This window comes from Ictidomys tridecemlineatus, chromosome 8 (assembly GCF_052094955.1).
Source record: "Ictidomys tridecemlineatus isolate mIctTri1 chromosome 8, mIctTri1.hap1, whole genome shotgun sequence".
Classification (NCBI taxonomy): domain Eukaryota; kingdom Metazoa; phylum Chordata; class Mammalia; order Rodentia; family Sciuridae; genus Ictidomys; species Ictidomys tridecemlineatus.
The window spans coordinates 154,939,635-154,962,080 of NC_135484.1; the positions used below are offsets into that span (position 1 = coordinate 154,939,635).

The following is a 22,446-nucleotide window of genomic DNA, read 5'->3' on the forward strand; positions in this document are numbered from 1 at the left end:
AGAAGGTGTTTCTCCTGGTGGTGCCTACAGACAAGAGACCGCTGCAGCTTAAGCACACTGAGCAAAGAAAAGAAATAGTGAAGATTCAAATAGTAATGTTCCACTGAGGCACAATGGCCTCATAAATATGCATGCCATTCAGGCTGTTCTGTGGCCATTAACGACCCTGCCTGTTATCTTTAAGTGTTAACTGGGGTGTCTTAGAATTTGAATATGGTGCTGGATCCGTGTTTGTGAGCAAGGAGAGTTGGCGGCTTGCCAGGACTAGGAAGAATCCTCGTACATCATTTTCGTTGTAGGTGAATAGAGATCATTGAAATGATGGCAGGTGTGATTATGGCTTTCAATTAAAGCAACATTGCAGTTGCTTTTGTTTAAAACGTTAGGCTGCCTGGGTCTGAAGCACTTTCAGTTGTCTTTTCCATTTACCTGAATGTAAGATGGAGAAAATTGAAGCCGTCTCACCAAACCTGCCTGAATCTCGACATCGGCTTTTTAGCTGAGGCCTTACATGCAGTAGCCCTTGCAGTCTACTTACTTTTATAAATTTATTCTACTTAATGCACTGTTACCCTTCAGTTTTACCATAGACATATTAAATTTGGACAATGTGATACAAATTCAGAGAAAAAGACAAGTACCAACCGAACCATCATGTGCTTTGTTGACAGCCGAGTCTTGATGCCTTAATTCTCGTCCTCTCACCTGCCCTACTTTGGCAGGTGGTTCTCTCTCAAGTGTCCTTTGGAGTCAGTGTCCCTTGGTTGAGCAGACAGCCCTGTGTGAAGTGTCCCCCTGGAGCTGGTGCTGGTTGGTTGGGCAGAGGGCCTCTCTCCGCTGTCCCCATGAGTCAGTCTGGTTGACTGGGCAGATCTGCTCCTCAGGTGTGCCCTGGGGTCAGTGTTGGCAGGTTGAGCAGATACAGTTATACCTTCGTCTGTGTGGGTCATCATGGAGACCGCCCAGGCACATCTTGAGAGCCCCAGTCCCAAGCTCCATCCACCATGTAGCCATAGTTAATTCTAGAATCCGCTTCCAGCTTCCACCTGTGATTTCGGAGCTGCTGATGGACCGCTCCATGCTGTCCAGAAGGGGGCCCTGCCCCGCTCTGAAGACTGCTGACTTCTCCAGTCCTGCCGGCTCAGTCCTGAGGCTCCTGCCCGCTCACTACTTGAGCTATGGCTCCAGGAGCATGGGAACCCATGCACAGGAAGGCAGCAGAGCCAGAGAAGTGAGCGGTGGTCAGACACTCTACTGCAGAACTCTGCCCCAGCCCTCGTGGCTTTCAGGCTCTGGCTGGGACCATGAGTGAGCTTGTTTGGATTCGTCACCTGGCTTAGGGTAGAATCGGGGGCAGGCAGCCCAGTACTCAGGAGGCTGGTCAGGAGGGCCGCATGTCCGAGGCGAGCCTGGAGAACTGGAGACGTGGCTCAGTGGCAGAAGGCCCCTGGGACCAGTCTCCAACACTGAGGGAAAAAAAGTCCACACAAAATCCGACTTTTGCTTTTGTTTGATTATAGGTGTGTCTTCTGATTAAAACCTAAAAGTTAAGGAGTGATGACGGCAGAAAGTTCTAGCATGAGCTAACTGGGGTGCCATAACTTAGTGGTTAAGGGGTGAAATCTGGAACGAGACTATCTAAATGGGGTTTGGTCCCAGTTCATCTGTTCTCTGACGATGTGACTTTGGTTGTGTCACCTGACCTTTCTGTGTCTCGTTGGGAAGAAGGAGTAACATCAGCACCCAGGCCTTGGGTGCTGAATTAATGCACACGGAAGCTTAAACAGGATTAGAATAATCATTGTTCCCTAAATGTTAGTGATCATTGATCTTGGCTGGCTTTTAATTTGCATTTGTCCTCTTTGGCACTTTACAGTGTCCTTTCACCTTGTATTAAAATAGAGCTGGTGAAAGGACCCGGAGCCACACTGAGGCCGAGGATGCTCCTCTCCTCCTCTCCCCATAGCAGAGCTCCCCCTGGAGAGAAGCAGCGGTACTGCAGCTTAAACACACTTGCTCCAAGTGTCCTTCCGTGGTCTGCTTTGGGCCAGATCCTGCAGTCCCCTCCATCAGTGTTTGTTAGACTGGGCCCTAACGTCAAGCGCTGCACACAGGGTCTGTCCCTGTGCCTCTGCACATGGTGGGGTGAGTCTGTTGAGTGCCGGGTGTTGCTCGCTCCACAGCCTCTGCAGTCCTTGTCCCTGGCTGACTCCAAGCTCAAGGCCGAGGTCACCATCATCATCAACGCCCTGGGAAGCAACACCTCCCTGACCAAAGTGGACATCAGCGGGAACGGAATGGGGGACATGGGAGCAAAGATGCTGGCCAAAGCCCTGCAGATCAACACCAAGCTCAGGTAGGCAGCCGCACTCCCGGGCCAGCTGTGGGTGGCCTTGGGGAGCCAGCGGTGCGGGGCTCTGGGCTTCTCCAGGGAGGGAGACCCACAGGGCAGTCTGCGGTGCTGGTCCAGGGGGAGGCTTCAGAGTTTGCACGGATTCCTTCAGACTGTGGCCTTCAGTAACTGAACCTGACGGAGAGCGACCTGGCTTCTTGTTCAGTCTTGACAGTCGGCTGTGGTGGGTCACGGCAGTGAGGGTGAGGCGGCTCTGCCGGCCGTGCTGAATGAGCAGAGCCACGCAGCAGCAAGTCGTGACACCGGGGTTGTCCACACTGCCAGGCCCATCCACCATGGGCACATTCTGTGAGATCCGCCGTCAGGCCATGTCGAGTTCTGAGAACGTCCTGGGGTGTCCTTGCCAAACCCAGCTGCCACCGCACCACCAGCCTCTGGAACCTGGTCCTGCAGACAGAAGGCCCGCCTCGCTCATGGCCATGCCTGGTTGTGAGCCCACGGTCTTATCTCCGCTCCCAGCCCCTCCAACATACAGACTTGAAGCCCAAGAGTACCCGAGGTCTGCTGGCAGCTCACACTGGGGGTCAGCTGCAGTCTCCCCAAGTGTGGTTTTCTAAAAAGACATGCCATGCTGTCACACCGCCACCATCCGTCATTCAGAGGCAGGTTCCCTGATGGTCCACTCCCCAGGGCCCATTCCGAATCTGAACCTTCTGTCTACACGGGAGCCACAGCCAAGAGCATCAGCAGAGTCTCTGAAAGTCGGGGTGAACATCAGGAAGTCCCTGGGCCTGGGGCGGGGAAGCAGTAGCAGTCGTGAGCCGGGGGTCACCCAGACACACCGAGTGTGCCTCACCGCGTGTGCCAGGGTGGACTAACACATCCCGAAATACCTCCAGAGCATGCGTGTTCTGGGGGCAGTGTAGGACTTTCCTTCCAAAATAGGCCTTGTGCTTGGCAGGTCTACAAGCTGCCATTTATAGTAGCTGGAGTTTCGCCAGCAGAGCGAGTGCAGTTCCCAGGGTCGCTAATCACACCAGGACAGGGATCAGGGAAATATGGAGGGGTTCTCTTCTGCCTTCAGAACGGAGATCGTCTCAGTACCTGGAACTGTGTGTATCGGGCCTGTGGGTGATGAGCTTCTTTTTATAAATAAATAGCTTCAGACAGAACACGAAAACGCTTTGGGGAGGGTTTTAGGGGAATCAGGTTTTAGAGTTTTCTGACTGTAAAATATCGGTATTATACTAGTCAGCTAATCTCTGTGCTGATGTTTTTAAGTATAGTTTTTCTGAAAACACTACTCAGATGGGTCCATGGGTTACATCACAGTGTTGCAGGGAGCTCGGTGGTAGGCACCCACACTTGGTCCCATCCAGCACCAAAAAAAAAATAAAATAAAATAAAAACCCACAAGACTCTGACATGACGTTGGAGACACTCATCCCGTCTTGCTTGAAGCACAGATGGAGGTGGCCGTCAGTCCCTGCTCACAGCAGTCTCTGTGTGGTGCTTGGTGCCGCTGGTGAGTGGTTTCTGTCCGACAGGAGGAGTGTCTCAGCACTCACGTGGTTTGGTTTTCAACAGGACTGTGATCTGGGACAAGAACAACATCACTGCCCAAGGCTTTCAGGACATAGCTGTTGCTATGGAAAAGTAAGTTCAATTAAGTCTCTTCTTTTCTAAAAAAAGAAAACATACTAAAGAACCAGCAGTGCCAGTACAAACTGTGGGTGACGTGAGCAACAGGGGTTGGATCAGGTCTGGGTCCAGTGTCCAGCCACGGGGCCAGGAAGACCTGGAGTGAGTTTTCTCACCTTCATGATGAGGGCAGAGACGCCTGACGGGCCGAAGCCACCACCAGTCCCGAGAACCCGCGAGATCGTGGCGTGGCCTCGTCTCTCCCTCCTCTGTGGTTCACTGCCGATCTCTATGCGTCTTCTCCTTTGCCCATTATACAGAATCCACTGAAGAAACAAAATAGCCAAGGTCCAAATGATAAAGGTGAAATGGCCAGTGGTCAGATGAGCTAGGAGACTTTTTATTACATGACCTGAAACCTGCAGTTGTGGATTCTCAAGGGTTTTGCTTTGCAAGGGCATGTTTTACCTTTCCCCTGGACCTGCTCAGGACTGGTGTTGCCTGCTCACTGTGCTGACCCAGGTTCATTCAGATCCGTGGTCACTAAAACCCAGCAGCAGGTCCCGCTGGGCATTTCCCCCAGGCCTTCTCTCAGTCCCTGTTTCCAGTCCCAATGTGAAAATTTTCAGTTTACATTATCTTACATGAATTTTTCATTTTACATAAATTTTCCACTTACACAATTTCCTTGATGTAATTCAGAAATGAAAATAAAACAACGAAAGGCAGAGTGAATTCAGGAGGTGGCACAGGTGTTGCGTGTGGGTGCTGAAGAAGGCCGAGCTGCGATATTCCAGCGATAGACTTTTCCAAGACTGTCATTTAAGATAAGAGTCTAAGGTGTCAGGAAGTCATCTTACAACGGGCCCACTGCTTTCTGTTTCTCCAGGAACTACACGCTGAGATTCATGCCGATTCCCATGTACGACGCCTCTCAAGCCCTTAAAACCAGCCCCGAGAAGACAGAAGAAGCTCTGCAAAAGGTACTGAAGGCTCAGTAGCTTAGCTCCAGTAAACTCACTTGGGCTGCGTGACTGTGATTCTGAACTCAGGAGCAGAACTCTGTTACTTTACCGAGGTTCTGAAACTTCGTGTGTATTCTTACGATCCCGCCAGGCATGAGGCATGACTGGGAGGAATCAGACACAGTAAGACTTACCGTGAAATTTTAGTGGAATCAGGCAGCATTCTTGCGATATCAGCATGCCAGAGCCTGGGCGCAGATCACTTCCCGAGATCATCCCTTGGCAAACGCAGGGAACAGGATGTTAACTCACACCCCTCCCTCCCCTTCGTCCTCAGCAGAGGACCTCGTCTCCCTGCTGTGTCAAGAAACTGGGAAACTATTGAGCGTTGGCTGCCATATGTGCAGTATGTAAGCGTGCGCACTTCACAGTCTACAGCCACGTCCAGACCCTGCCGTCCCGGCCTCCACTCCTGGGACGACGGCAGCCTCTCCCTGGAAGCCCTGCCATCTGCAGTGTCTCTGATGCCTCCGTTTCTGCCCTGGGCTGGGAGCGTGCCCTGAGTCCTCCCTGGTCTTGCGTGTCCTCAATTTTGCTTTCTGAGGCTCCCTGGCTTTCCATTGTAGATGTGCTCAAATATCTCCCACCCAAGAAGGCGGCTCCCTGTTTACTACGGTGACGTTTGCAGGGGTATCTTTGAAGTCTTTCTTCCTGCTCTGTTCTCTTCCTCTTCAGACGTCCAAGCTCCACGTCCTGCCCTGTTTCCCTCCGCCTGTCAGCCACAGTCGGCCAGTTTGCAGCCTGAGCCTCTGCATTCGCTCCCCTACCCCATTCCTAATGCAGATGCCCCCTTCCAGCCTGCCCTCTCTCACTGGCATGATCACCACACTGGCCCCTTCTTACCTCATTTCCAAGAAGGATTAGCATCGTATTTCATGGTCAATCCAAGCAAACTAGAACCGTGACCCCTCCCTCCCCAGTGGCTGTCTGGACCAGTGGTGCTCCTTCTCCTTAGTGTGCAGGGCATTCTTTCCAGCATCTGCCTTCTTTCCACCTGGACTTCGTCTCTGCCAACTCTTATTCTCCCTTTTCTTCTACCTCAGCAAACCCCCTAGAAATGCAAGTCTCTGAACCTCAGACACTGAGACAGGATCTCGGTGATGGCCGAGTCAGGGCTGTGCTGTGGCTCATTCTCCCCACACTGCCATGTGTGTCTGCTGAAGTCAAGCGTCAGGCCACCAGGACTTCTCAGAGCACCTTAGTTCCCCACGTAGGCCATCTGCTCAGACTCTCACGCTGATCTATGCTATCGGCTTTGTGATGTTGCTGCATATCAACTGAGTCCACTTACTTTCTTTTTATTTATTTCCCTGCTAATAGACTGTGAGCTCCCTAAGGCAGAGTCTAAGTATTTTAATTATTTTTAACAAATTCTCAGCAGCTAGGACAGTGCTTGGCACGTACTCTTGGACACTTTATAGGTATTTGTTGAATAAAGAGGCATAAGATGGCGGGAGGACAGGGGAGGAGAGCTCTGGAATAGCGAAAGATATCATCCAAGATTTGGATTCAGAAGATCTGACTTCGAAGCAAACTCTTCCTGGCTTTATAACCTTCAATAATTTACTTGATTTTTTTTCTAAATTTTAATATTCTTCATCTATATAAACAGGAAAAAGAAAACAATGCAATAATTATATTTATCAGATCCTTAACAAGTAGGTTCACACGTGGGTGCCTGGCACTGTTTTAAGGGCTTCTCAAAAATGAATACATGTGATCTTTGAAATAGCAAATGAGATGGGTTCTACTGTATCCCCATTTTGCAGATAAGGAAACTGAAGGCTAGGGAAACTTATTAACTTCACCAAGGTAACCATGAGAACCAGGCAAAGCAGCAGATAGGAAAAGAGTGTGCGACTGTCAGGCGTCTGACTTTGCGCGGACATCAGCGGGCTCAGAGCAAAGCCGGCGCTCTGAGAACCGGGTTTCTGGCTTCGGGTTGTCAGTGAGTGTGGCCATCATCATTCCCACACCCACCACAGAAGAAATGCTGAGAAAAACAGAAGTCAGCCACCCTTCCTGGATAACGGATCACCCTGAGACCTGGACAGACCGAGCGTACGGGACTCCCAGTGAACAGAGCCGAGGTCCTCGGACCAGGAGCCGGCGCCAGGAGAGTCAGTACCGTGAAGACGCCGAGCTGTGGGGACGGTTGCTGCAGGCTGACTCTGACTTCCCGGGTCCCGTCTCCGGGAGCCTCTAGCCTGGCGTGAACTCTTTCCAGAAGCCCCTCCCAGTTGTCGCAGCAGACTTTGTGGAAAATTCCCCTCACGTTTCCCTGCGATGCCATCTCGGGGAGGCTGAGGCGGGAGGGTGGCCACCAGACGGGAGAAGTAGGTGGGTGGGAAAGTGCCCTGGGCTCACTCCCAGGACTAAAATAGAAACTAGCGATTGTGGAAGTCGCGGCCCAGGGACTCGGGGTGACCAAGAGCACCCCTAACTTCATCACGAGGTGATCGAGTGCCTCTCCTCCCTGACTCTGCCTCCGCACACCCAGTGTGACCGTGGGTTCCAACTGAGCAACGGCAAGACAGCCTCGGGGTGCAGCGTTTCTAGAGCACCCCCAAACAACAGGGGAGACAGAAGCCAGGATCCTCCACGGCAAAGCCCCTGGCACCGCAGCAACAGGAAATGTGAGCATCGGCGCCTCTGCAGGGAGAGACCCTCCCCAAAAAAACCAAAAGGAAATTCTAGAACTAAAAGTTAACAGAAAATAAAGCCATAACGATCCCAGCAGTGTCCTGGACACATGTACAGAAAGAGTCATCAATGGAAACCCTCCAAGTGAGATGCAGAGAGAAGGGGACGCGGGAGAGGACACCCGAGACCACCTAGAGCCGTGGAGCAGCAGTGGGAGAGGTAACGGGTACGCCATCGAGTTCCTGGAGAAGAGAGGGAAAGGAGTGCAAGAAACATGGCTGAGATGGCCCCCAGTTAGTGACAGGCACTGAACTATCCGTCCAGAAAGAAAGGGACACCAGGACAATGCCCAGAGCAGTCTACACAGGCCTCTCCATCCAGTCCACAGAGGTAAAGAGAATCCAGAGAAGCTGGGGAAAGGCTCCCCAGGTGCTGAGAGGCGGGAAGGGCCCGTCCCACGTTTTGCTGGAAACCGTGTGAGAAAGAAGAGTGGAAAGTATTTATGAAGCGGTGATAGAAAAACAGCAGCTAGAGTCTGTTCCCAGTGATCGTCCTTCAAGAGTGAAGAAGAAGTGGACATTCTCACACAAATGTCCACCCAGGATGGGTCGCCACGGGATCCGCCTCCCAGGGAGAGGCGGGAAAGGGTGTGCGTCAGGTAAAGAAGGGAGGTCCCCAGACGGGACCAGGAAGGTAGATGAGGTCGTGTTTTCCTATGGAGATCCAACGGTGACTCTTAACCGTAGCCATGGTCACAGTGGGTGGAGAAGCGAGGTGGCTGGCAGCAGTGTCCTGAGGGCGGGAGGGAAGGCGGCTGCACTGCTCGGGAGCTGGTGCCGCGCTGTTGGGCAGCCGCCTCGGGTGGGTCACAAAGGCCTGTTTCACACACTGAACAGACACTATAAAGCGTGGGTTGAGTGTGCCTTACCTGAAATGCTTGGGACAGAGATATTTCAGAAGTTGGACTTTAAAAAGTAAAAATGGGGGCTATTTGCATACACATAATGAGACGTCTCGAGGATGGGACCCAAGTTCAAACACAAAGTTCCCTTGTTTCACGTGCACCTCAAGCGTCTTGCCGAAAGGTGATTCCACACGATATACTCGGCACAGCTGCATTTTTAAAATATAAATTTGTGTGTGTGTATATATTATATAGAGAGAATTTTTTTAAGATTTTTTTCCATGATTTTATTTATTCATTTTTACGTGGTGCTGAGGATTGAACCCAGGGCCTCACACTTGCTGGGCAAGGGCTCTGCCATTGAGCCCCAGCCCCAGCCCAGCTGCATTTTGACTGTAGCCCACCACCCAAGGTCAGATGTAAAAATTCCCACCAATGACAGCAGGTCAGTGCTCACAAAAGTTGGATTTGGGGGCCTTTTGGATTTTTTACTTTGGGATTAGGCATGCTCAGCTGTATACTTGGTATGATAAAATGGGAGAAGAAACGTGCAATTCTATAAAAGGCTCAGTTAAAACAGAAGGCAGAAAAAAGAAGGGAGAAGAGGAGACAGAACACGTGTGCCGTGAGTAGGATGCTGTGAATGTGGCCCAGGCTCTCCCAGTTCTGTGAAGAGTCGTCACAGCCCAGAACTGAGCGAGACAGAGGGACCGAGGACTGGGGACCAGGAGCAGGCGAGGTGTTAAGTGTAGAATTTGTGCTTTTTGTTGACAAATGGATGGTTTTACAGTTCCTGATGGTTTTTCTTGTAACACCTAACTCCTCTGTTACATGTGCAAGTTTTCATTTTAATAGTAGATCTTTGCCCTGTGGAAAACTGTGTTTGTTGGTTTTAATCCACTAAAAACCAACAACAGCAGAACTGTGGTCAGCGCTCCCCCTTCCTAGTGCTTTTTCTTTAAATGCAGATTCCTTTACTCAACTGCAGTTGCTCGCTCCTTGTGCCCGTGCTGTCTGCAGCAGTAGCCTGCAGGTGTCTGACTCTTTCCAGGTGATCTCCAGCCACCGTAGCTCCCAAGGGTCCAGAGAACAGGACAAAGGCTCCGTTGGCCCCTAGCCAGGCCCTCCCTCCCTCCCTCCCTCCCTCCCTCCCTCTCCCATGGTACTTGGGATGGAACCCAGGGCCAGTGATGCCAGGCTAGCCAAGTGCTCTACCCTGATAGGGCCCAAGTCCCATTTCCTAACCCAGGAGTTGGAATGGAGCATGGAAGGAACTTCATTCTGTTCTGCCAAGACGCCAATAGCTTCAGTGGTAGTGGGCACATGACTGACCTTAAGGATATTGGAAAGTGGCCGTTCATCATCCCCGTAAGCTTGAGACGAGCATCAAAGGCTGTTTTCCTTCAGCATTCCTTCCCGGCTTGGTCTGGGAAGCATGATGGGTGGGCCTGGGAAATGTCTAGAGGCCCAGGGCCAGCCCTGGACACCCGACCTGTGTGAACAACGTGGTGGCCCTCAGACCCAGGCCAGCCAAGTGTGAGGCCGCATGTGAAAGGACAGGAACAAAGCCAGGCCCCACAGCTGGGTGCCCCGTCACATTTCAGCACCCTCCTAGCAAAGCCCTTTACAGTGGTGTAAGTGGTGTCACCTTGGGAGGCAGTAGGAGAAAGCTAATGTCATAGACTGTCAGGGCATTAATGTGTCATTTTCATGATGTTTCATTTCAGGGATCTCTTCATTTTATAATTTCTTTTATATTTAGTAGAAAGGTACGTTTTACTCCTCATTATAGTTTCCACGAATGATAGTAATTACACTCTGTATTTTAATTGTTCCTAATTGCTATTAAGTAGTAGTCATTTAGCATCTGGAAGATTAAAATGAAAATGTAATAATACTGAGGGCTTCACAGTCATAGCAGTTCTCCACCGGGGAGTTGCAGTGGCAAATTAAAAGCCAAGTGTTAAGTAGCAGAATAAAAACAAACAAAATGACAAGTGGAAAAAGTGGAGTGGGCATAATTGACCCTCATCAAGTCGGTCTTTTGAAAACCCATCACTGTGAAGAGTTAACCTGCATTCTGGTTCAGTGTGTCCAGGGCGAGTGACCCTGCCTGGATCCTCTCTCCGAATCGTTTATCCCTTCCACGTTTTGGTTTTTCGTAGGAGATGGGGCGTAAGCACAAGATGCCAAGCAACTTCAGGATTTGTCTTTCTGTGGAAATCCACTTTCTGATTTTCTCTACTGTTTTAAGAAAATATGAAACTCTGACAGGTTGATGGGGTTGTTGTACGTCTTTTGATTGCACTTCTGTAGCTAGTCTTTTCCCTCCTTAAAACAAAAAGTGTTCGACAACTAGAATCAGGCTGAGGTTCGGGGAGTCCCACCTGCGAGCTCTGTGTCGGGGGTGGGGGGGTCACCTCACTTCTGAGCTGTGTGGAAGTAACACTCATCAGAGGGAATGGCACCTCCTGCTGGCCACTGATGAGAAGTCACTAGACGGGATCTCTGACCCTTCTGGCCACTAAACACCAGCTTCTATTCACCAGCTACTGAGTCACACAGAAATCACTCCAAATACCCGAAAGTCAATTTTCTAATGAAAACAGCAATAATGAATGTCAGGGACCAGCAGCTCCCCGTCCCATTCATGTGTGGGGTCCAGGTCTGGCAGCACGGGCACAACAGTGCTTAGATTTTCAGTTGGGGAACTGTGTGTCTTGAGAGATGGCATCTGTTTGACTTCCAGATAGAAAACTATCTGCTGCGGAACCACGAGACCAGGAAGTACCTTCAAGAGCAGGCCTACCGCCTGCAGCAGGGCATCGTCACCAGCACCACCCAGCAGGTAAGGCACCTGGCTCCCTCCCTCCCCTCGCTGGGCTTCCTGGAGCGGAGGACTCTCTCCTGGGACTCATTCCTAGTGGGGCTGTAGAACTGGTTTCTGAGAGTGGCAGCCATGTAGGAAAGACGTGAGAGAGGAGTTCGGGGAGACGGAGGGCAGAAGCAGCCCATGCTGATGCCCAGGGTGGTCACTGATTTTGCGCCTGCGGGGTCACCAGCAAGGTGTGGTTTAGGTTTATGTACAAAGATCAGGAACTTCTGATAGACAGCGGAGTCCAAGAGTCCTCAGATTTGCAGCTCGGAGACATGTGGTCTGCTCTCCCTACTCCTCTGCAGTTCCGTGAGTGCGTGCCGATGCCCAGGTCCTTGTGCATCCTTAAGAGTTTGTTGAAAACCACTTAACACTCGAGTGCAGGGGAGACACGGAGGTGCCAGTCTCTTGTGCTTCACTACTCTTCTTTCTACCCACGTGAGAGAGGGAGCAGAGAATGGTTGCCACAGTCTGGCTGGGCACAAAATAACTGAGGGACTCCTTTATTCTCTGCACTCCCACGGAGGCAACACACGTGGCCTTCCCCATGGGACACACCACACACCAACTGGAAATCCCTCCTCCGGAAGATCCCTCCTCCGGCACTTCCCCAACCAATGGGAACTCTGCGGGAATCCCCAGAACTCCAAAGTAGCAGGCCCAGGCGGACAGCAGGGGTCTAGTATGCAATTGAATACACAGCTTAACATAACCATCATCATCTCAATGGCTTGCTGGCCTCACCTTCTGGCAAAAATGCCACGTGTCATTCGACTTAGCTGTGGCTCTCAGCACATTGTAACAGTAATTCTTAAAAGTATAGACTGTTTTCCTCCCCAAATTAGCAAAATCAGGGGTCCCAAGATATTTGAAGAAAGCACAGAGTATGTCAAAGAACAAGATAAATGGAGGTACCGAGCTCAGATAATTCAGAGGACCGTACAGGACTTTAAGTAAAATTGTGATTAGTGAGTTCTTGGGACTTGAGCAGATATGCCATGTCTGTCTATTAAGAGGCTACTGTGGAAGGAGGGATCAGAAAATTGTGAATAACGCTGAGCAAGTTAAATGCCACTAATACGGAACTAATAAGCTCATGGGACATGAACTAAGCTGTTCTTCTGGAAGAAAAACTCGAGAGAAATTTTATGACATGTAGTAAAAAGACATAAAAAATAGGAAGGAAAAGTTGGGGTGCCAGAGTCAGGATGACCACGCCGTCCTGATAGGACCGATGTTCCAGGGTCGTGCAGAAGGACACCACGTCACAAGGGTCTTGGAGTGGAGATGGCCCACTGAAACTGACCACAGTGAGTGGACCAAAGACCCACATCTAGCTGCTGTCAGAGGCAAGCGGTCAGTGAGGTCCAGAACCACTAGGAGAAAGGAGAGCCTCCTGAGTTCTGCAGGGGCTGTTTCCTGCTGGGTCGGTCAGGGCCCCGCATGGTAGAGGAGCTCTCTGCTCCTGAGCTGCGTCCCCCCCCAGGTTTTCTTCAGAGAACAGAAGAACCGATTTTTCACCTCCATCCAGATCGGTGGAAGTGAGCGAGGTCCTATCGTCTATTTTCAGTGGGAAATCTAATCTGGACCAAGGATTCTGTATCCAGCCGTCGTGTCATACAGGTGTGAAGACACAGCAAGAATGTTTCCAGCCGTGGACTATCTTTTCCCCAGTTGCCCCATACCACAAAACTTACTTGAGCATAACAAAGGAAAAGAAGTGCACCATCGGAGGCACAAACGAGGAACAGAGTAGAGCTGCAGAAGTCAGGGCAACTGGAAGTCTTACAAGGCTCCGACTTGGAGACCGTCGACTTGTGGGTCCTTCTAGGGGGCCTGCGATTCCCGTTTTGTAACTGGGTTCTGGAGGACTGAGGCTTTCAGTATCACATGGACAGTGAGGGAAGACTTGATGATCACATCACAGAACATCAGTGTTGACATCCTGATTCTGTGATAATGGAAGGTCGGCCCTGAAGGCGACAAGCTGAGGGCCAGCGGAAGGGTGCTGGATTTTTCAGGTTTCGTTTCATGGTATCAACTGCTACTTTCCGTGATTCACAAACCAGACATGAAGATAAGTGTGCTCTGAAGTCTCAGAGTGAAAGCCACCGGAAGAGTCCAAGGATGTGTCTGTGCACATGGAGCGGAGCTGGCTGCTGGGGGAATTTTCCATCATTCTGGGCTTTTTCCTATCGAGTGCATTCTGTTTCCCTTAGCAGGTGTCATTCAGATTTTTTTCTTGAGAGATTGAGAGCTGTCTGTACTAAACACCCGCCATTCCTCTTAGGTGGCGTGACTGGTGAGTCGTGTTGTGTCTGGAGACTGTGAGGAGGTTGGCCTCAGTGTTAGTGTGGTCATCTGGGGTCAGCCGGCAGGCAGTGTGATCCGGTCGGGGGTCTTCTCCAGTACGTCTCCTTGTTATCTCTTATTATAAACATGCATTTTTCAACTTAGAAAAAGCAAAGCCATATGTGTCGAGAAGAAAATAGTGATGCATGGTACTGAAGGAGCAGAACTTCTGAAAAGCGTATTTTGACTGGACCAGTGCCTTTTTTTTCCCTGCAAGGGCTGATGTTGGCTCAGTGCTGCGTGGCGTCCTGTTATTTCCTGGTTTGAGGGTTCTGTGTCTGAAGCCGTGGGGGTGCTGAACTCTTCCTGGGACTCGCCTGGTGTTCCTTTATGAACTACTGAGGTGCAGGCTTCTTTCTCGCTCGGCATCTCTCCGGCTTTCCTCTGCTCCACAGGGGATTTTGCTCATCCCCAAAGATCCCCTGCTGCAGTCTTCAGTGCTTATTCTTAAAAGTCAGTCTCATCTCCCATCAAAGGGAACCGCACACGGGGAGCCTGTGGGCCTGCAGTTCTGCACGGCTGCCACCGTTCTGAGTCACCTGCGTCATTAGGAAGCAGGTACACTGCCACCCTTCACTTCAGAGGCTCCTGAGGGTGCCGTGATCACTAACCTTCAGACTTTAATCATTCCGGTGACTTCGGGGGAAGATGTGATGTTTTCAGAAATTCGAATTCAGAAAGCACAGACCCTCTGTGAGCAGCCCCTGCCACCCCTCGGCCAGTCGCCACCCTCAGCACCCCAAAGGCGACCGAGCAGGCCTGCGTGGGGCGCGGAAGTCCCCCTCCTACTGGGTGTTAGGTTTTGTGTGCGGCTTTGATTAGGAAAGCTCGGTGAGGGTCCCTGTGCCCTCGGCTCCTGTCCCTTCTTTCCGCCTCGTAAACCCTCTTGATGGGAGTCAGGAACGGTTTCTGCAGGGAGCCGGGTAGATATTCCGGTTTCCAGCGAGACGGTTCCCGGGCAGCTCCTCACCCCACTGTGCAGCGTGCAGCAGCCGTGAACGGGGCTAGCAGTGCCTTGAGCCTCAAACACGGGCCGGCACCGCCTGTTTGCCAAGCTCTGCTCTCGGTCTCTCACCCTCGTGGTCCACGGGCTCCTCCTCTGTGGACTGGTGCTGCTGAGGTCGGCTCCTGCTGCCCGCACCCTGGAACCCCCGGAGCCCTCCGCCTGTCCACTGAGGTGCTCTCTCCGTCGCACTGAGCCTGTGCCCAGGGCCCTCTCCTGGTGAAGGGGACAGTGCCGTGCTAGTCAGGAACTTGGACCCCCAAATCCGGTGGCCCAGAGAGAATCCAGGCTGTGCTGCTCCTGTCGTGTGACTTCTGTGGGTCGTTTACCACTCTGTGGCCTGGGCTTCGTCCTCTGCCGAGCAGGGACAAGGACAGCGGCTGCCTCACAGGGGCTCCGGGGATGACCTGGTCCTGGAGGGCTGGCCTCCTCCCTGCAGAGGCTCCCAGAGCGTGAAGCCTGAGGGAAGGATGGGGAAGGAGGGGCTGGGTCCGCCTGTGCAAGGCTGGCTCGGGGGACTGCAGGCTGGCTCGGGGGACTGCACGCTGGCTCGGGGGACTGCAGGCTGGCTCGGGGACCGTGTGCTGACCACGTCTTCTCCGGGGAGCAGGGCGGCCTGTAGGAAGGACATGGAGACAGACAGGGCTCGGGGCAGGGAAGAGCCGTCTCAGAGTGACGGTGTATGTGTTCTAGGAAGGAAGTGAGCTTCTCAGGCGACTGGTGACAACCATTTTGTGTCACTTTAGAAAACTTGGGTGCGAGGGATTCCTGGTGACGTCAGGAGGTCAGACAGAATCTGCACTCAACCGCGGGGTCTCCTGGGGACGATCAGGAGGTGCAGCCTTCAGCCCGCGGTCCCCTTCGTTCCTCATGTCCGTGTACTTTAGGGACAAGAGTCATGAACTGAGAGCCAGCTCCTATTTCCCGTTCAGAACCTCCAGTTGGCGCTCGGCGGTCCTTGCGCGTCCTCTGAACAGCTTCCCGCGGGCTCTGGCGTGGGAACGGGATCCATGGTGATGTGGCCCTGACGCTCAGGCCGAATCGTCTGAGGGATGTGGAATTGAGTCTCATTTGAATTGAAAAACTGACTTTGGTGTCCCCTTGGACTGGTTTTGAAACGCTCCCTCGAGGCCGTCCTTGCCCAGTTGGTTTGGATCCTCTCCGTGGTGAGGCCCATGGTGTGCACTGCACGGGTCTCCCTGGTGCTTCCTGATCACGAAAGCTGCGTGCCACGATCCCACGCCTTCCCTTGAGACCTCTGTGGGCCCCGCGGTCTGTGGGTCCTCTGTCACTGCGTGGTTCGTCTGTCTCTTGGAACCAGGGTCCAGTTTTAGTGAGATAGGAATTATCGATGCCATTTTGCTTCAGGAGGCACAGATCTACGTGGCAGTTTGAGGACTTGGGGTTTCTATCAACTAAGAAGTCTTTTCAAGCGTGACGTTAGCTCCCTGCATCACATTCTGTGGGCCTGGAAGTTAAGATGTGGCTCTTGCCCTCAGGCTTCCTTGTTTTAGCTGGAGAGAGTGTGAGGTGAGGGGCGTCCCCAGGCAGCCTCCGTGTGCTTGCCCCTGTGGGACCTGTTGGTGATCCCCAGACCCTCTGCCCACGGAGCAGGTGCTTAGAGAGTCGTTATTTAGCAGGTCTTTTAGCACATGAGAAAGGAAGTTGGGTAAACAACACGAGCCTGATTTTATAAAGCAGGAAGTTGAGGGATGGCGGCCCTGCTGCAGGCAGCCCCGGCCTCTGAACTCAGAACTTACCACTTCTGAGCAGGCTGGTAAAGCTTCTGCTGTGGTCGAGTTGGTGAGAGAAGGAGGACAGACTTCAACTTCCCATAGTTATGATATCAAATAATTAAAAATAAATACAGAAGTGAATTTAATTGAAAAAGAATTATTAGCTTATCTCCTGCCAAATGACTTACCAGATGGGACAGGACTCTTGACGTGTAAGATCCCTGTAGAGTTAACACTTTTTTTTTTTTTTAAGGAGATGAAATAGGCAAGCTTTAACTCTAATAAAGAAATATTGGAGAAAATTTTTAAGCCACACTTTATTCTTCAGTCTTCATTGGTTTCTGTCCGAGTCCATTTCCTGATGCTATAACGGAATACCTGAGATTGGGTGACTTATGAAGAATAGAGGTTTATTTTGGCTTGTGGTTCTGGAGGCTGGAGAGTCCAAGAGCACTGTATCAGGCAAGAGTCTTGTGCTGCTTCAGCTCACAGTGGAGAGTGGAAGGGTGGTGGGCTCATGGTGAGGAGAGGGAGCAGCAGGGCAGCCTGCTCTACAGCAGCCCACCCGCTCCATAGCCGGTCCTGGGGGAGGGGTGAAGGCGCCCACTGGAGAAGTCATGCGTGTATTCAGGAGGGCTATGCCCCCGACCTGAGTGCCTGCCCGGCCCACCTCACACCAAGGCTGGGAGCATTCAGCCCGACACGAGTGCTCACGGACGGACCATAGTCACGGGGCAGCACGTTCTCCGTGCTTCTCTGTGTGGGCAGAGAGAGGAGCACATCCCCACCTCCCAAGGTGCGTTTCGTCTTCCGTAATGGTCAGCTGCGCGCTTTGGGTTTTACATTTAAATCACGGAGCCACTGAACATGATTCAAGAGCAGTTGACCCCAGAGGGAGGTCTTACTAGAACAGAAACTAGACGTCCCTGACTTTGTCATCACCTGTCAATGTAATAAAACTCAACTCACTTCATGTTGTGGTGGCTCTTCATTTATATAGGAAAATACTCCAAGTAACCGAATCAATGTAAAAAGGGTGAATTTCCAGAAGGTGTTCTGGCTTCTGTGATGTGGGGACCAGCCGGCTGTTGGTGTCACCTCGTGGTCACCTCCGAAGTGTCTGCACTGCGCGGCTCATTCCTTAGTTCCTACCGCCACCTGCATGCTAGAAAGATCAGGAGGAGAGTCACTGTCTAGCAGAGTGTCACCGAGTGCCCACGAGGTTCCGCAGTGCCCCTTGGTTTAAGTGCTGCATTTTGTAAGGCACAAAAGGGACCGGTACCTGGGGTCCATGCTGTGGAAGGTTTCCTGCATGGAACTTCAACTCAGTTAACACTCGCTGCAAGCCGAGCTCTCCAAGGTGCCCGCCAGGGGAGGGTTCAGCCTGCGCGCTCCTGTTTCTGAGTCCTGCCCTTCATCCCGCTCCCTGCTCTGAACACCTCCGGCTGACTCTTTTCTGTCTGGAGCAGATGATCGACAGGATCTGTGTGAAAGTGCAGGACCACCTCAACTCCCTCCGCAACTGCGGGGGGGACGCCATCCAGGAGGACCTGAAGACAGCGGAGCGGCTCATGCGCGATGCCAAGAACTCCAAGACGGTGAGTGACCTCAGACTTCCTGAGAGTCTGGGGCAAGAACAAGGGTTTTCACAACTAAAACTCCGCTCTTCCATCAGCGCCGAGTTACGGCCAAGTGCCAGGTGAACTGAGTTAGTCCCTCCTTTCTCTACTCGCACCGACCCCCGTAACCAAAACGCAGAATGAAAAGCAGAGACCGGGGGTGCCTGCCTGTGACCCCAGTGACGAGGGCTGAGGCAGGGGGATTCGCGTTCAAGGCCACCCGGGCAACCCAGATCCTGGGGGTGTAGGGGTTGGAAGAGTAGCCCCCGTTCAATTCCCAGCATCCTCCTCCCTCCAGAAAACCAGGCCCAGTGTGATTCACAAAGGGCACAGCTGGACCGTGAATGGCCACAGGCAGTCGTAGCTGAAACGAGTGAAAAGTCATTTAAAGTCATCGTCCTTCCAACCTGAGACACCTCTGTCTCCTCGAGAGGGAAGCTTTCTCAGATGAGCATCTGGTCTCCAGGAGCACTGCCGAGGGTCCCGGGGCCTGGGAGTGGGATCCCATGAACGTCAGGGGCCCTGAGTGAGGAGCCTGGAGGAGAGATCAGAGACTCGGGGGACACGGTGACAACTGCATGTCACTCTTGGTCCCTGGTTCCTGGCACAGAGCTCCGAGAACACCTGGAATTTCCCAGGTGACAGAGGTGATGGGGACATTTTCCCACGTGGCCACACCAGAGTTTGTCCTAATGAGACCTCTCTTGGTGGCCTCCGGAGGAGCTGCCTGAGCTTAGAGCCTCACCGGTCAGCCCCACCCCAGGCTTCCCTGGAGAGCGGTCACCAGCGCAGGCCCTAATCAAGCATCCCTCAGTGTAGGGCCCCACGGCTCTGAACAGTGAGGTGCGGACGGCTTCTTGGTGGACCACTGGGCGGTGGGCAGTGGCGTGCCTGGCCCCGGCAGGCCCTCACGCCCACCGGTGCTGTGTACTAGATGTCACCAGCCGGCACCTGACCTGGGCTGCTCCTAGAGAGCCCGTCCCTGTGGGATCGGACCTGCTCCAGGCAGACGGTCTCAGGATGGGGATGGATTTTAGGACATCCTTTCCCTGTCTGCAGGGGGCTGGAGAATCTCCTGGTGCCATTTTGACTCATGCTTCTGTCATACTTTTGGGAACAGAAATGTGAGTAAAAATAGCTCAGTGCTCCCACCCCAGGCAAGGACATGAGAGCAAGGACGGGTGGACGGTTCCCTGGCTGCAAGCTGCTGCGAGGCAGAGTGGCCAGCGAGGACCTGCTGACCCCGCTCTAGTGTTTCCCAGGGCCGCTGTGACTCACTGAGTGAAAGTACGTGCAGATGACGAGTCGGGGCCCCGTTTGTTAATCTGCACTCCAGGCCTTTGACGGAGACTAGCTCATCCCTGATGGTACATTTCCACCCTGTCAGTAGCTCTGCAGTGACTTTATGCCTTTTAGAATATTTTTTGTTCAACTCTGGAAAGTTACTTTCTATTTTTCTTCCAGTTGTTACCAAATTTATACCACGTTGGTGGTACCTCCTGGGCAGGAGCCGCTGGCCTGATGTCCAGCCCCATCCATGAGACCCTGGAGTCGATGGCTGGGGAAGTCACGAGAGTTGTGGACGAGCAGCTCAAGGTGTGTGGTCTGCGGTTTGGAAGTGTGATCTGTTCACCTTCACTGTGTGTGACAGCCCTTCCCCCGGGTTTCACAGATATGGGTGGGTGGGTGCCCTCGCCTGTGGGGGCACAGGCAGGAAGGGGTGACTCGGGTCTTTTCCATCTTTATTTGTGTTTTGGAGTGACTTCTTGCAGAATGGATTCTACTGAAATCCAGTTTCTGTTTTGCTGGTGAATCTCTCCATGTGGCAGGTTGTCACTGATGAGGGAATGATTGATGTGTCCTTCCAGGGTGCAGCGCGGTTGGCTTGGGAGGGACGTCTCCGGTCACTGCAGCTGGTTAGGAGTGGGCAGCCGACAGGAAGTGTGCGCACAGCACCTTGGTGCTGCTGTCTGGGGTAGGACGAGGTAGGTGGACGGCCATCCTGCCCGGGCTCCAAGCCCAGGGAGAGATCTGGAAGGAGTTTCAGGCTCCCAGAGCAGCCCAGATCTGCAGCAGGTTTACTCAACAAAAGTACAGATGAAAAAAAGCTTTGAAATTTTAGTATTTTTGAGTAACCTAAGACTCACCTTGTTCTTTAAGAAATTTCAAAGAAACAGCTACTCCAGAAGAAACTTCACATTCACCAGGTTTTTATTACTCCCGGCCTGACTTTTAAGGACGCCTTTACAACCCTGCCTCAGTTTCTGAGACCATTTGGTCTGTTTTCTTCTGAGAACACAGTTGCTGTACCTCGTAGAGATCTGATGTGCAACTCAGTGATAACTCTGCAATTGCTAATTACTCTCTCTGAAAATTAACTTAATGAAGAAGAGATTGTTGTGGATCTTTAGGTGTTTAAGTCCCCGTCTTCTGTGACTGTAGTACTCTTGTGCGTAGTTTTTGTTTTATTAACTATGGTTATTTTTAACTCATGCTGAGCAGAGACAGAGAGGTAGAAAAGGCCGATTGTTACTTAAGAGCCTATGTATCCTCTGTGATGACCCATGGCTGGTCCCAGTGGTATCCATGATTTCTACTTTCATGCATTTGCAAGGGCTGTCCAGTATTACGGTTGCTCATGTTGCATACTCAGCGATACTGAGTAGAGCTTCTCAATCTTATTGTTGTAGTGCATTCAGAAAAGTCACATTGTTTCTTTTGAATTTCTTTAATCACTGGGGTGCATCATGAAATTTTATTATTTGTTTTTCTTCTATTGTACATTGCCCATTCACACCCTTGCCTTTCTAAAGTATTTGCAAAACTTTCTTCCCTAGTGGGCACTGACTGGCGGTTAAATTGGCAGGGAAGCTGTGGCAGGACCTGTCCATGAGACAGCTGCAGACGGCCAGCTGTTGCACCGGGTGCTCATCCGCCCGAGTCCCTTTCCATCCTCCTGCAGAGTGGTGGACGTCCACTGGTTAGTTTTTCCTGGGAGGAACTAGAATGCAAATATCTGAAATGAAAGGCATTTGAATTTTCAAAGACCTGAGAATAGGAGCACAGCCAGGGCCACCAGTGCTTTCCTGTTCTTAGGCATTCCCTGTGTCCCACTGTTTCTGTCCCAATCACCCCCTTTATTTCCAAGAACCACAACAGCTTCTCTGGGTGTCTCCCAGGCCCGGGCCCCAGTCCTGGAGGCCCGTCTTTCCCTGCTCCCTGTTGGCATCATTCCCAGTCCTTCTGTGTTAGGTGCCCTCCCCTCTGGGAACCGCTGCCATGACCGTGGCGAGGCCTCAGGGTTCTCCTGCCTGGGTGCACACCGAGTGTCCCTCGCCCGTGGCTGCCTGTCTCCCGTCTCCTTCCTTCTCATTCACCTGACGAATGTGCAGCCATTTATTGCTCTCTTACAAACTGCTCATTTTCTAATGCATTCTGCGGTCATATGTGACAAACTAGAATAAAAAATAAATTTAGAAGCTGCCTATTTTTCTTTTTCTAATGACTTTGCAATGCACTGGTTTTCTTAAAATTTTGTAAGAAAGATGTATTTTCAGTCGTCGTCCCCCCCCCCCCCATCCTGGGGATGGAACCCAGGGCCCTGTGCATGCCAGGCAGGCTCTCTACCAACTGAGCTATGTCCCCAGCCCAAGAAAGATGAATTTTCAATATAACCGGTACTCACTGTCTTATCAATACAGTGGTCCTGACTCATGTCACTGCCAGTATCAATTTTCATGTGTCTATTTTCCAAATTTTCTAAAATTAGCATTTTCTACTATTAAAAGCCAAAGCAGATGGATTACTTTTTAAGTTTTGTATTATGGAGAATGGGGAAAGAGCAGCCGGGAGAGTCAGGCCGCAGGGCTGGATCAGTGTCCCTGATTCGCCCCTGTCCAGTGGGCGCGCTGAGCAGATGCTGGACAAGTTTCCCCGTGCAGGATTGTCCGGGTGTCATGGGGCTCGGAGGGGGGCTTCCGTGTTTGATGGTTGGCTGTTGTAGCCAGGGATGGGTATTTTGAATATTGGATAAGAACATGCTCAAGTCGTTCTTTGAGCCATCTTTCAAAAGCATTATTTCAGAAAGCACGAGAAATGGCCAGATGAGCCGCTTCCTCTGCAGGCTGCTGGAGGACCCGGGGCATCCTGTTTGCAGGAATCCCCCCTTTGAGAGAGGCGATGTGCTCTGGACTGGCCTGCCTGGGGTGCTTTGAGTGACATTCTACTCTCGTTCTCCGTCTTTTGATCCTAGCATTTTTTCCTGGAGCAATAGTAGATAAGTAAATGGGATTTGA

At 51.8% G+C, this 22,446-nt stretch overlaps 1 protein-coding gene across 17 annotated transcripts in view; it reads left to right on the top strand.

Moving 5' to 3' along the window:
* Carmil1 (capping protein regulator and myosin 1 linker 1) overlaps positions 1-22,446 on the top strand; it is a 230,180-nt gene that overhangs the window by 158,163 nt on the left and 49,571 nt on the right. For 16 of the 17 annotated variants that reach the window (XM_021734403.3, XM_078020631.1, XM_005337027.5 and 13 more), the window contains 6 exons: positions 2,184-2,356; positions 3,941-4,009; positions 4,884-4,977; positions 11,316-11,414; positions 18,002-18,130; positions 19,616-19,747. In XM_021734403.3, coding sequence (XP_021590078.2) covers positions 2,184-2,356; positions 3,941-4,009; positions 4,884-4,977; positions 11,316-11,414; positions 18,002-18,130; positions 19,616-19,747 — 696 coding nt within the window. The remainder of the gene's footprint in view (positions 1-2,183; positions 2,357-3,940; positions 4,010-4,883; positions 4,978-11,315; positions 11,415-18,001; positions 18,131-19,615; positions 19,748-22,446) is intronic. The other variant, XM_078020627.1, reaches the window with a different exon arrangement.